The 15,168-nt window shown below is 40.9% G+C and overlaps 1 protein-coding gene across 1 annotated transcript; it reads left to right on the top strand.

Annotated features, from left to right (window-relative positions):
- Positions 1–7,684: 7,684 nt before the first annotated feature.
- On the top strand, positions 7,685–14,461 carry FUT4 (fucosyltransferase 4). Its single transcript, XM_026706861.2, has one exon. The coding sequence runs from the start codon at positions 7,792–7,794 to the stop codon at positions 9,313–9,315; it is 1,524 nt and encodes a 507-aa protein (XP_026562646.2). The 5' UTR covers positions 7,685–7,791; the 3' UTR covers positions 9,316–14,461.
- Positions 14,462–15,168: the final 707 nt, after the last annotated feature.

Here is a 15,168-nt window from a genome sequence, read left to right on the forward strand (position 1 = left end):
GAATTTGAAGTTCTCTGGATGGCACCATCACTCAAGCCAGTAGTTTACTTCTAAAATCCTCCATTTCTTCGTTGGATGTGTTGACTCTCTATTGGAAGTGCAGATGAAACCATCATGTATGCTCTTCCGCTAGGTGAGATCAACCATCACCATGGACTGAAGTATCATCAACACGCTGATAATACTCACCTGTATGTCTCAGCCTATGGTGAACTAAGTGTTGCTGCGTCCTCCCTCTCACAGTACCTGGAGGCTTTTAGGGGCTGGATGGGGAGCAACGGGTTGAAACCAAACCCTGGCGAGACCAAGTGGCTCTGGGTTTGTGGTTCATTGGCTCAGGTTGAATTGCCACCTTTGGTCTTGGATAGAGTGGCACCACCCCAAACAGATCCTGTGTATAATCTGGGGGTTCTAATGGATTCACCATTCCTGCTGGAAGAGCAGGTGGTGGTCGTGGCCAGGAGGCCCTTTGCGCAACTGCAGGTTGTGCACCAGTTATGCCCTTTCCTGGACCAACAATCCCTACTCATAGTTACTCATGTCCTAGTCACTTCCTGTCTTCACTATTGCAATGTGCTCTACATGGGGCTGCCCTTGAAGAGCATCCGGAAGCTTCAGTTGGTGCAAAATGCAGTGGCCTGCATAGTTTTCTGCAGACCCCGGTGTGCACATGTATCACCTTTCCTGCGGGAGCTGCATTAGTTGCCGATTTGCTTTGGCAACTAATTCGGTGCAATTCAAAGTGTTGGTTGTCTCCTTTAAAGCGCTTCATGGCTTGGGATAAGGTTATCTGAGGGACCATCTCTTGCTGGTCACATCTATTGGACCCATAAGAGCAAGGAGGCAGAGAATGCTGTGGGTCCCATCCCCAAGGGAGATACACCTGGTGGGACCCAGAGGAAGGGCCTTCTCCGTGGTGGCTCCCTCTCTCTGGAATATCATTTCTCCAGAGATTAGAATGGCCCCCACCCTAATACTCTTCCAGAAGGCGCTGAAGATCTACCAGCAGGCCTGGGGAACCCAGAGCAGGATGGAACCCATCAAATGGCTCATGTGATCTGCTGTCGTAAGAGCGGTGGGGTGGGAGTTGGGGGTTGATTTTATTTTGATTTTATTATTATAATCATTTATTTGATTTTTTAAAATTAGTTTTATGGTTTTAAATGTGTTTTTTATATTCTGTAAGACGCCTTAAGTCGCCATGAGCAAATAGGCAGCAATACAAATTTAATAAATAAATAAATAATTATGAGCCTCATAAAACTATTGAGAGGTACTTAAGCAAGGACACCCATCACTTCACTTTCTATTTTTTAGTTATAGAAATCTTAGCAGTACGCATGAATAATAAAGTTACATAGCTAAATAATAAGGGAAACAAATATTCTATTTATTTAGAGGAGATATACAACATGAGCTCTTTCGAATCTAATACATTCTTTTTAAAATAAAAAGGGCTTGCATTTTAGAGAAGTATGAGGTTTCACAGTTAATTAAAAAAAGAGACCTGTGCATTTTTACCTGTTCAAAGTACAAAAAAAAACCCTAATATCTTAGAAATACCTTTGACATGTAAGTCCTTTATTTGAGAAAATCCTTTAAAATATTTAATAGGTATTGTGAGAAAAACATCTTGAGTTGAAAGAAAGTCGTCCTGTTAAAATAAAATAAAATCTAAAATAGTGTCTCCTGCTTGAGCAAGGGGTTGGAATAGAAGACCTCTAAGATCCCTTCCAACTCTGCTGTTCTATGTTCTAAAAATTGAATCATTAGGAGATAGAAACAACAGAAGTATACTTTATTGGAAATTTTTACAATCAGTCATGGAGCTCTCTGCCACTTGCCTGCAGGAGGGAGCTGCAAAAACCTCACCTTGCACGCAATATACATATTTCAACAGAAAGATAAAAGAGGTAACACAATCACTGAGCACCTTTATCATATTTACCTTTGATACCTAATGAAAAGCACATATCCAAAAGCTAAAACATTTTTCATCCACGCTCAAATAAAGTCAGGCACCTGTGACTATAACACCTTATGTTCTAACCTTACCCCTCTACGACTTGAGTGTTCCTGTAAGTAAGCAATAGGCCCTACTCCAATGTGGGAAAAAGATTAACAAGAAAAGGAAACCCTGGAATAAAAACTGTTCCAAGATCCCAGGCTGAATGCCGTAGTTAAAAATTATGCTTTTCTAAATCACAGGCAGCCATCTACTTAACGCTCACAATTGGGCCCAGAAACTTGGCCATTTTGAGCAAAAGAGACTGCAGAGAAGAGCAACAAAGATGATTAGGGGACTGGAGGCTAAAACATATAAAGAATGGTTGCTGGAACTGGGTATGTCTAGTTTAATGAAAAGAAGGACTGGAGTGACAGTATTCCAGTATTTGAGGGGTTGCCACAAAGAAGAGGGAGTCAAGTTTTATCTCCAAAGCACCTGAGGGCAGGACAAGAAGCAATGGGTGGAAACTAATCAAGGAAAGAAGCAACCTAGAACTAAGGAGAAATTTCCTGACAGTTAGAACAATCAATCAGTGGAACAACTTGCCTCCAGAAGTTGTGAATGGCCCAACTCTGGAAGTTTTTAAAAAGATGTTGGTTAACCATTTGTCTGAAGTGGTGTAGGGTTTCCTGCCTAGGCAGGAGGTTGGACTAGAAGACCTCCAAGGTCCCTTCCAACTCTGTTATTCTATTCTAAGACATGGCATGCCTACTTTGCTCAACAACCACAATCCTGGCTGTCTCAGTTGTGGTCATTAAGTGATCGTGCAGGTCATGAAGTAGACTGCTAGGGAGAAGGCTCAGGTCTATCACCACACTTCTGAGTTTGGGACTTTCTCCTATCCAACCTGGGAGAACAATTGCAAGAACATTTACTAGCGTTTTTGACAGGTTTGAGGTCTGTTTCTCCAGTATGCTGGATCTCAAATAGCAATAGCAGTTAGACTTATATACCACTTTACAGCGCCTTAGTCCTCTCTAAGAGGTTTACAGAATCAGCCTATTGCCCCCAACAATCTGGGCCCTCATTTTACCCACCATGGAAGGATGGAAGGCTGAGTCAACCTTGAGCCTAGTGGGATTCAAACTGCCAAACTGCAGGCAGCAGGCAGGCAGCAGAAGTAGCCTGAAGTACTGCACTCTAACCACTGCGCCACCGTGGCTCATATCTCATATTCAAATCTGGAACGGACCTCAAATCTGCCAAAAACAACAGCCAATGCTAGCATTTTGAAAGGTTCAGAATACTGACATTCACTAGCACTTAGAATTTATTTATGTATGCATGTCTGTATCTACATACATAAAAGCGAAATGCCACTCACACATCATCACAAAATCTCCAGAACCACAAAGCCTACAAACTTGAAATTTGGCATGTATGTTCCTCTTGGCTTCTAGGTGCTCACTAAGAAAGAATTTTTTGAAATGATCATTAGAGCATTAGTATTTCATATATTATTATTAACACGCTCTGATGCTAAGGAGTTCTACTCCACCTCCCCATCTGAAAAGAAATCTGTTCCAAATGCAAAACACAAGAACAGTTTCAGTTTCAGATTTAGTTTCACAGCAGAATAGAATAGAATACTTTATTGGCCAACTGCGATTCGACACACAAGGAATTTGTCTTGGTGTAAATACTCTCGGTATACATAAAAGAAAAGATACATTCATCAGGAGTCAAGAATCATCAGATACGATACAATGATAGTCATAGGGTACAATAAGCAATCAATCATACTAGGAAACAGTCAATATAAATTGTAAGTATACAAGCGACAAAGTTACAGTCATGCAGTCACAAGTGGGAGAAGATGGGTGATAAGGACTGATGACAAGATTTAACAGTAATAGTGCAGACTTTGTAATAGTTGAACAGGGTTGAGGGAATTATTTGTTTAGCAGAGTGATGGCTTTCAGGAAAAAAAATGTCCTCGTGTCTAGTTGTTCTGGTGTGCAATGCTCTATAGTGTCGTTTTGAGGGAAGGAATTGAAACAGTTTATCTCCGGGATGTGAGAGGTCTGTAAATATTTTCACAGCACTCTTTTTGACTCGTGCAGTATACAGGTCCTTGATTGAAGGCAGGTTGGTAGTAACTGTTTTTTCTGCAGTCCTAATTACTCTCTGAAGTCTGTCTCTGTCCTGTTGGATTGCAGAACCAAACCAGACAGTTATAGAGGTGCAGATGACAGACTCAATCATTCCTCTGTAACCAGCTTTAGTACAGAACAGTTGAGCTAGGCCACACCCAGGCTCCTTGTTGTCCCCTTGCTCACACAGTAAATACTGTTTCACTTTCCAAACAGCCCTCAACTCTCTCACACCCTGACAGGATGCTAACCAGATGAATAACGATGGATGCTGGTAGGCAGAGGCAGAATTTCCCCCCCTTATTTTCCTCCCTAAAAACCTAGCCCGACCACATAGTTTTGTAACAAAGCACAGGTATCAAGCTAGTGTATGTATATATTTATTTATTAAAATGTATTAGCTGCCCATCTTGACACATGATACCTCTGGCTGGCTTACAATATTTAAAGAAGTGGGGGAGGGGGGAATGGTAGGGAACATAAGGATTTTCATCTCTCCTCTGGAAGGGTCAGAAAGGCTTCAGGAATCCCACTCATTCTGAAAGATAATGGCAGGAAACAAAAATATAGAATTGAAGAAATACGTAAGCTTTTTTTTTCCCCTTCAGAAAGACCTATCCAAAGTACAGAAAAATAATATAACTGATCCTTATGCGGAAGATATACAGCATTTATATAGGACACACTCCTCTGACCACTTTGAATAATATATCCATTGTGTTACGATCAATATAAAGCTGACCAAGTGAAAATGTGAAAAGGGATATACAGAAGAGGTTTTACAAAAATTCCTTCCCTTATAACAGTAAAAGACAGAGCACCAATTACGATATATAAAGGTTCTTATGGATTCTGTGCACTGAGAGGTTAATAGCCTACAAATTGTGTATTAATAAATTTGGATAAATTCACGCAAAACTACCCACCTCAAATTAAAAACAGGATCTGCAAAATGTATGTGGTTGTTAGAAACAGATACAGAAAGTCCCTCCCTAGGTTTGGAAAAAAAATGGGAGACTGATTTGGGAAAACATCTGGATGATAACACGTGGCAATATTGTGGAAATCTGGGGGATTTTTTTTTTCTCAGCTATGTAAGAATCATTTTGGAAGATTCTTGGGGGAAGGAGAAAATGTATGAATTTGAATGCCACAACTAGAGAAAGAATTAAAATTTCACAAAAACTCAGATCATTACATATATTTGAAGGAGTAAATATGCGGTGTATAAGAAACACTTTTAAGAAATTAAAAAGGCATATAAAATTTTGTCTGTAGCTCTACTCAAAAAGGTATCATATTAATTCTCTAGTCAGCCCATCGCCCCCAACAGTCTGGGTCCTCATTTTACCCACCTCGGAAGGATGGAAGGCTGAGTCAACCTTGAGCCTGGTGGGATTTGAACTGCCAAATTGTACTGCACTCTAAACACTGTGACACCGAGGCTCATCAGCTTTCAATGCAGTTTTCAACTTCTATAAAAATATTTCCTTTTCCATTGCTCAGGGTCCCTCTTCGTTCTAAAGCAGGCACCCCACGATAAACACAGTTCTCCTCAGTGTTTTCGTTCCTCCTTCAGGTTGAATCCTGGGATTCAATGGAAATATGGAAAAACCAGCATGGTGCACCATCACTGTACATGATTTGGGAAGGAGTGTTATTTGTTTTATAAATATTAATAAGACTTCTGTCCACCCACAGGATATGTAGAAATTACAAGATGATCTGACATGAGCCTACATAATTTTGATGCTGGCAAAGTCTAAATAAAAAATAAATGTTTAAGTTTGAACATTAATTAAAAAGGAGAGAGGGAAGAGTGGACACATGCGAAACCAAAAGTTGAAGCTACAAGAAAGGAGGTTCAGGCTAGATGGTAGGTGGGAATTCCAGATTGTCCCAACTGTAAGCGAATGAAGAAGTTGTGTGAAATGGTATCTTCCCTTTCTCTGCAAGTTTCCAAATTCTGGCTCTCTAGTCATATCTCTGGAATTCTTTAGAGTGAAACAAAAGGTAGAACCAGATTGTATATTTGTACAGGACAGGTGTTCTTCAACCTATGATCACAACTGAGCCCCAAATTTATGTTGCTAAGTGAGACATTTGTTAAGTGAATGTTGTCCCATTTTACAACTTTTCTTGCCCCCTTTGTTAAGTGAATCACCACAGTTGTTAAATTAGTAACACGGTTGTTAAACGAGCCTGGTTTTCCAATTGACATTGCTTGTCAGAAGGTCTCAAAAGGTGAGACCCCAGGGCACAGCAACTGTCATAAATGTGAGTGAGTTGTCAAGCATCTGAATGTAAATCGCAGGACCACGGGAATGCTACAAAAGATCCTAAGTGTGAGAAATGGCCATTAGTCACTTTTTTTTTCCAGTGCCATTGTAACTTCAAACAGTCACTCAGCAAATGGTCGTAAGTTTAGGACCGTCTATATTAGATACCTGCAGATTGTCATTAATTGGTAGACTCATGAAAAGTCCCAGACAAACTGACTTCTGGGAGAAGAAAACCGTGTGCTAGCAAAGAGCAATTCCTGGAAGGCTTTGAACAGACTCGATAATCCCTGCAGGAAATAAAACCCATGAAGAGCAATTCCAAAGAATATGAATAGAATGATCTAGAAGGGACTTTGGAGGTCTTCTAGTCCAGCCCCCCTGCTCAAACAGGAAACCCTATACCATTTCAGATAAGCGACTGCCTACAGGTAGTCCTCGACTTACGACCACAATTGAGCCCAAAATTTCTGTGGCAAAGTGAGATGTTTGTTGAGTTTTGCCCCATTTTACAACTTTTCTTGCCACAACTGTTAAGTGAATCACTGCAGGTGTTAAGTTGGTAGCCCGGTTGTTAAGCGAACCTGGCTTCCCCCGTTGACTTTGACTGTCAGAAGTTTTCAGAAGGGGGAATCCCACTGACCCCCACCGGAGCACTGGCTAGCAAACCTCACAAATCAGTTGCCAAACATCTGAATTTTGTTCACCGGATGCTGCAACGGTTCTAAGTGTGGGGAAAAAACGACCATAAGCTACCCTTTTCTCAGCGCCGTTGTAACTTCAAACGGTCACTAAAGGAAATGAACTGTTGTAATTCGAGGACTACGTGGACAAGCCGTCTTCCATCCTCTCTCCCAAACGCCTTTCTTTTGCTCAGGGGTCCGGCGGCTCCTGTCCTGGGTCTCTTCACCCAATGGAATAGCTACAAGAAAAATAGGTTTACCGCTGGCCTGTGCCCAAAGTTTGGTATTCAGCAGGTTCTGACCACTTCTGGAGAACCAGTAGCGGAAATTTTGAATAGTTTGGAGAACCGGCAAATCCCACCTCTGACTGGCCCGGCCCCCATCTATTCTCTTTCTCCCAAGTCCCAGCTGATCATCTGGGTCTTCTTTTGTTGCCTTGCAGAGGAGAACGGAGCTGGAAAGCAGGTTAGTGGGGTGCGGGGGGGAGAATGGGGATTTTGGAGTCTCCTGCCACGCCCAACAAGCCACATTCACACAACCGGTAGTAAACAAAAATGGAATCCCACCACTTGCCTGCACGCCCATCCCCGCAGGGGCCTTTCTTTAGATGGGAGAGCGGCGTCCGCCCGCTGCCTTGCCTCGCAGCTCTTTCTCCACTGAGGGGAGGGAGGCTCCGCCGGAGGAATCTCTGCCCCGGAGCCCTATGACGGACGACAGGCGGAAAGCCAATGGGGGAAGGGTCCGTCAGCCCTCCCAGGAGAGGATCCGCGCAGGAAGGTGGGCTGAACGCAGGGGGAAGGAATGCCTTTAGGCCAGCCCCGCTGGCTCCGGCTCCGACTCCTTGGAGGATGGGCAGAATGGCGAGGCGGGACGGCTCGTTTGAACAGGTCGAGCAGCACCTCCCGAGGGCGCCACCGCCGCCTGAGGGGCAGGTCACCGGGCGGAGACGATGCCAACGGCAACACCAACGCTCCTACCACCAGCATGCATTCCCGACGCCGCGTTCATCCTCTTGGACGGGGACTCAGGCAGCCGCCGCCGCCGCCAAGAGGCTTTTCCCCTCAATCCCCACCGCCGGCGCCGGCCACCGGAGTCGCTTGCGCTCTTTGGCCGGAGACCAGCTGCCTCCGTGGCGCAGGCGCCGCCTCTTCATGGAACCCCCCGAGCCGGCTCCTGGGGATCCCCGCGCCCGCCGAGGCTTGTGGAAAGCGCCGAGCGGGCGGCAGTGGCCCGTCCTGGTGGCCTGCTTGACCTGCTGTACCTTGCTCGGCTGGTACGCGGCCAACGGCGTGAATGACGCGGCGGCCCCTGAAGGCCCCCAGCCGGAGGAAAAAGACCCCGAGGTGACGACGGTGACGGTGCTGGTGCTGGTGTGGTGGTTGCCTTTCGGGAACGGCGTCGTCTCCGACAACTGCTGGCAATTCAACATCAGCGCCTGCCACCTCTCTACCAACCACAGCCTCCAGCCCCAGGCGCACGCGGTGGTCTTCCATCACCGGGACCTGCAGCGGCATGGCCTGGGCCAGCTGCCCCAGCACAGGCCGCCAGAGCAGCGGTGGGTCTGGATGAACATGGAGTCTCCCACCCACACCACGGGCCTGCGAAACCTGGGCGGCCTTTTCAACTGGACCATGTCCTACCGGGCCGACTCGGATGTCTTTACCCCCTATGGGTACCTCAAGCTTCGCCCGGAGCCCCTGGTCCAGTTTACCTTGCCCAAGAAGACCAAGCTGGTGGCCTGGGTGATCAGTAACTGGAACGAAGGCCATGCCCGGGTCCGTTATTACCACCAGCTGAAAAAGTATCTCCCCATCGATGTTTATGGATCTCACAAACTGTCACTCAAAGACAACAATGTGATCAAGACCGTCTCGGAATACAAGTTTTATTTGGCTTTTGAAAACTCCCAGCACCAGGACTACATCACCGAGAAACTCTGGAAGAACGCCTTCGAATCTTGGGCGGTCCCCATCGTCTTGGGGCCCCCAAGGGCCAACTACGAACGGTTCATCCCTTCTGACTCCTTCATTCATACCGATGACTTCTCCGACCCCATGGAGCTGGCGGTTTACCTGAAGTTCCTAGATAAAAACAAGAACATGTACCGAAAGCATTTCGCCTGGAGGAAAGAATATGATGTGAGGGCGACGGCCTTTTGGGCAGAACATTGTTGCAAGGTTTGTAAAGTAGTCAGAGAGGTGGGGAAACAGCCCAAGACCGTCCAGGACCTAGCCAAGTGGTTTGAAAGTTGACTTTCTCGGATTTGACTGAATTTCCATGCAGGATGGTTGGTTTGACGCATTTACCCAACCAAGGCACAGAAAATATATCAGGGATATTTCAGCTTTTCTTAAGTTATTGATTAACTTAATTGATAAGTTAAGATTGCTTGGTTTAATAATTATGGGGAGATTCACCAGTGTGTGTGTGTGTGTGTGTGTGTGTGTGTGTGTGTGTTTATGGACTTTTTTTTGTTCTTGTTTCTCTCTTTTGGTCTCGTATGGTCAATAGAGTTCTTTACCAAACTGAAGCACAAAAGGGTTTGGGTGCCACATAAAGGTTTATTTGCAACCTTCGCAAATAAGCAAAACCATTAGCAAAATACGTATAAAATTATAGCGATCGTATCAATTCAATTCATCCCCTCTAATATTAAAAGCACTATTTTGTCAGGATGTCAGGCTTTCCTAGCTTTCTTGTAGCTATTGCAAGCAATGCAATGTTTTGTTCCATGTTTGTCTTCATCAGACAACAAAAGCCTTTTTTTCGCCTTCTTATCTAGATTGTTTCAGTTGCATTAACCAGGGCATAATGAATCTAGACCAGAGTTCCTGATAAAGTTTGCAATGTAATGAATAATGGATCAAATCTTCCTCCTATAAGTTATTGCACATGCGTAAAAGGTGTGTAGCTGGTAATCCTCTGTATTTTCCATCCAAATAGGCTGTTGGCCTTGTTTGAAAGTGAAGTTCTGTGACGGCTTTTCTCAGGGAATAAGATGTAAGAAACTGTCAATAGTCTGACATTCCTGTTTCTTCTTGATATTCCTTGTCCTGCATCCAGGATTCTAATTAATATGTGTACTTGAGCTCAACTTTCACTAATGTGCCTGATTTTTATAGAAGTAGAATTTTTAAAGTGGAGAATATTTTTTAAAAAATTAGACTTTCTTACCCCTATATGCATAGTCTTAAGAGGGTGATATGTAATGATTTACTATAAGGTTTGCCAATGTTATGCCTTTCATTGTCAGACAACTTGAAATTATGACTTGTTCTTTTGTTTTACACATATTTTAAAACCTTTTATTGCCAAGATGAACTAGAAACACAGATATCTTTGGCAAGATACAGAGTGTCAAGGCAAAATAGCTTTATTACAAGGAAATAATTGCATTCATTGGACCCATGTTAGCATTTTCAGTTTGTTAATGCTAATTACAGTTCTACTTTATTAAAATTGATAGACTCATAGGCAAAATAGCTTCCTAGCTCTGACTATTGATTCAGCTTGCATAGTTTCCACACATTGGATGATATAATACAAATTATACAACTAGAAGAATTAGCTTATTGGTTAGTTACTTGGCAAAACCACCTCTTAATTGATTAAAATGCACTGAGAAAGTAATTTAGAAAAAATGTTGCTTTGCTGTCTGATCAGGGAACTTTTTAAAAAATTAGTCTTTTGAGGTTTGGCATATATATTATAGATAGTTTTCCCAGGTTGTAAAAAACAGTTAATTTAGAGAGGAAGAAATTCCAAATATCATTTTTTTCTCCTCACAAGCAATTTATAGATAGGATCTTTTGTCCTGGAATAGAATATACTAAGAAATAAAGTTTTATATGAAACATTCATTCTTAACACTGAAATTTGATATTACTGTATTATTGGTTCAATGAGAGTTAGCAAAGCAGTATTAGTGTCAGTGGAACACTGTCAATTAGTAGATTTTTGCCCACTGACTAAACAGACAAACTGATATTGGGAGACCTTTACCCAATTAATTTTTTTCCCAGCCAGAATCTATTAATGTTTTTTTCATTAGAAATGTCAAGACATGGACTGTACAGGTAGTCTTTGACTTACAACTGCAGGTGAGACCAAAATTTCTGTTGCTAAACAAGATGGCTGCCTTTATGCCACAGTGTTAAGGAAATCACTGTAGTTGTTAAGAGACTCATGGGATAATCTGGCTTGCGTTTGCTTGCTGGAAACCAGTTGGGAAGGTTGCATATGACAATCAAATAACCCAAGGGCAATGCAGCCATTGTAAATACATTTTGGTTGCCAAATACCCAATTTTTCCTCAAATGACTATGAGGACGCTGCAACGGTTTTAATTGTGAAGCTCAGTCATAAGTCACTTTTTTCAGTGCTGTTGCAATTTCAAATGGTCACTAAACAACGGTTATAAGTTGTTGAGGACTGTTTGTATTAACTGCACGTAAACTGATATTAAATTTGATGTGTTTTCACAGTTTTAACAGTTGTACCAGTCTCAAAGACATTTTTGGTCTGCTCATTCTAAATTGCAACAGGCTCTATTTTATTCAGCTAAGTCGCCTGTAGACACAAATTACATAGAAGAAAAAAACCAGCCTGATATAAAAAGACTTCTATTTGGAGCACATGAAAGATTTCTTTCACTAAAGATGAATGTATTTGCACACAGAAGAAAAGTAAGGAGAGGTGAGGTAGGAAAAAAAAATAAAGCAAACAACTTCACTGGTTTATTAAGAGTTTCCGTGGTTTTTTTGGTGTGGGGGGCCATGTTGGAATTTTCCTGACTTGTCCTGACTTGGAAAAGTTAGTTATAATTTCAATTAAATCAGATTCGCTCATGCAGGATAAATGCCACAGACTCACCTGTTGATAAAATTCATGTAGACTGGTTTCTACGACGGGTAGAATCCTATTGTAATTTATTTTCATTTTGTTGCACTTGCATTAGTAGTAGAGATCTTTATGGTTCAATAGTTCATCAAAGATTCTGAAATCGTGTGGAATTGAAAATGCTGTGATGGGAAAAGAAGTAGACAAGCTTGCAAAGTAGATAAGCTTGCAAACTGAAATATTTTGAATTTTGAAATCATTTGCTGGAAAGGCTGAAAAGAAATGAAAAGAGCGTTAACATGATCTATTTTTTTTAATGGTGAAAATTCACTGCTGTCTTTCAGGAAGATTTTCCACTTCCTGATCTAATTTATATCCCTGGTATTTCCCATCAAAGCACTTAACCAGGATCAAGCCTGTTGACAGTGAGCCGAAAAGTTTTAATACAGATTAAGCGGTGTTTTCCTTCCTTCCTTCCTTCCTTCTTTCTTTTTTTACGATCATAAGGAGCAATAACTTGCACTAAAGACAATATTGTATCTTCTGTAATTTGCACTGGAATAAATGTTCTAGTCCTTAAACTGCCACAATATTATTTGTCCATTTTTATTCCTTATTGGAATAAATTGGAAAGTTTGTCTAATGTACGTGTGAAGATATTAGCTTCATGAAATGCTCTGTAAAAGGTTATACTGTATTGAGGGAAAATGTTGGTTTAAAGTTATTCCTAACAAACCTTGTTTTGCAATGTCATTTTAAAGCAAGCCTCCTGCTTATTTTATGAATGTGTTTCTTTTTAGTGAAATAATATTTTATATGTTTTATATCTCATTCTTGTTTTGTCCTGTCTTATTTCTTGTTCTTAACCTTATAACGGTCACTTTAGCTTTCATTACATGGTTGAGAAACTAAAAATTTGAGGCCTATACAAATGCACAAGTATTGTCATATTGATTGCTTTTCAAAAAATACAGGTAGTCCTTGGTTTATAATACAACTGGGACCCGAATTTTAGTTGTTAAATCAGGTGGTTGTTAAGTGAAAGTTGTGCCCTATTTTATGATTTTTTTTTTATTTTTTGTCACGGTTAATTGAATTTCTGCAATTGTTATCTGAATCATGGGATTGTTAAACAAATCCATCTTCCCCAATTTACTTTGCGTGTTGGAACCCAGTTGGGAAGGTTGCAAATGGCGCCTATGATTCTGGGAACTACAATTGTTGTGGATACATGCCAGTTGCTAAATATCCAAATTTTGATATTGTGGCCAAGGGGACACTGGGTTGGTCATAAGTGTGGGAACCAGTCCTTTTCAGTGCCATTATTATTTCAAAGGGTGACTAAACAAATGGTTGTAAGTCAAAGATTATCTGTACAATTCCTTCTTTATTAGTTGTATGAAAAGGCGGGCCGTCAGTGAAATCATGATCTCCTTTTTGGACAACTCTTTTGATAAGGGAGACACAGTTTTAATGTTCATTAAGACAGCAAAAACAGCAACCCAAAATTAAAAAAATATATATTTTCAGGTAACTTTAATATTATTGATGGACTGTATTTATCAAGGCTGTCATTCAACAATGGAAATAGCTGGATAACCTTTTTCCTTGAAAAATGGTTTTGATAAGATGTATAGAAAGTTTAAATTATCTGACTGGTTAAATGTAGAAGCTATTATTTGTGAAGAAGCTGTTATTATTATGATACAGTAATACAGGGTTAATTAACAGGCAAGGCAAGAAATCTCATATTATATACAGATATTCCTCAACTTATAGCCACAATCAAGACAGTTGTTAACCATCATAAATACAGGCCAGTTGCCAAGCATCTGATTTTTGATCACATGACCATAGAAATACTGCCAACGATTGTGTGAAGAATGGTCATAAGTCACTTTTTTCAGTGCCATTGTGTCACTAAACAAATGCTTGTAAATTGAGGACGATCTATACTATTGGTAAACTTGAGTTTCACTTAGCTCATGTTTTTATACAATTCTCCTTAGATAATTTTTATTTTTGATTTGGGGGTTACTGTTTTATCAGAGCCTCCTTCCATCTACAGGGTATAAAACAATTTTGGAATGATTTTTAAAATGTAATTTCCTGCTATATAATGTATGCCTCCTTGAAGATATTTGGTCTCTTGTTTATACTGTTTGCTATTACTATATTAGTTTTGATTGTACTAATTTAAAGGTTAATGTGATTTCTTTGCTGATGTTCTAGCAAATTTTCAGTGAATACACAGTATGTTTGTGGTTTCTTCAGTAAAACATGCTAATGCTAGCATGATTTAGGACAGTAGTGTTGTGTAGTATGACATTAGTTAAGAGACAGCTGTCATTTATTTCTTAAGGTGTGGAATTCTTAACAAAAATAATGTAGGAAAGCTAAGAGCTTCTCCCTTGTCCAGAGGGAGAGACACATATTTGCAATTCAAATCACTCAGGGAGTTTAATAATTATTAGTGAATGATTTTCATTGATCAAAAATAAGACTTTTGTTATTTGCAATCATGTTTCAGACAAAATGCAATAAAAATCCATGAAATGATGCAAAGCTTGTCTATCTTTTTTGGCCGTGTTCCTTAAATATTTATTTATTTATTAAACTGACATGCTGCTATCTCGCCAAAGCTGATTTTTAAAATTATTCAATAAAACTTAATTTAATTATAAGACTTGTATGCTGTTGTCCATCACTGTGTCCATTGTCCCCATTGCTATTTATACCAGTGGTGGAATTCAAATTTTTTTACTACCGGTTCTATGGGCGTGGCTTGGTGGGTGTAGCAAGGGAAGGTTACTGCAAAATCCTCATTCCCTCCCCACCCCACTAACCTGCTTTCCAGCTCCATTCTCCTGTGTAGGGCAACTAGAGAAGACCCAGTCGATCAGCTGGGACTCAGGAGGCTGAGAATAGATGGGGGCGGGGCCAGTCAGATGTGGTATTTGCCGGTTCTCCAAATCACTCAAAATTGTTGCTACCGGTTCTCCAGAACTGGTCAGAACCTGCTGAATACCCACTTTTGATTTATACTAACATTGAAAGTGTTAAATAGAAATATTAGGCAATACTTACAAATAAAAGGTATAGAAATAAAAAGGGAAAAATACAAATTATTTTTCCACCAGCATTTGCAGGTGACTTAGTATTTATTTTAGAAGAACCACTGGAAACAGGTCCTAAATTAATGAAAATGTAAGTTCACAATTGGCACCAGAATTTTGGCATCTACAATACAACCACTCAGCATTGCA

Source organism: Pseudonaja textilis, chromosome 7 (genome assembly GCF_049901715.1).
Source record: "Pseudonaja textilis isolate UNSWEBS1 chromosome 7, rPseTex1.2, whole genome shotgun sequence".
Taxonomy (NCBI): Eukaryota; Metazoa; Chordata; class Lepidosauria; order Squamata; family Elapidae; genus Pseudonaja; species Pseudonaja textilis.

Excerpts from the sequence above, each read along its gene's own strand:
- FUT4 (XM_026706861.2), top strand. The coding sequence starts at position 7,792 with ATGGGGGAAGGGTCCGTCAGCCCTCCCAGGAGAGGATCCGCGCAGGAA.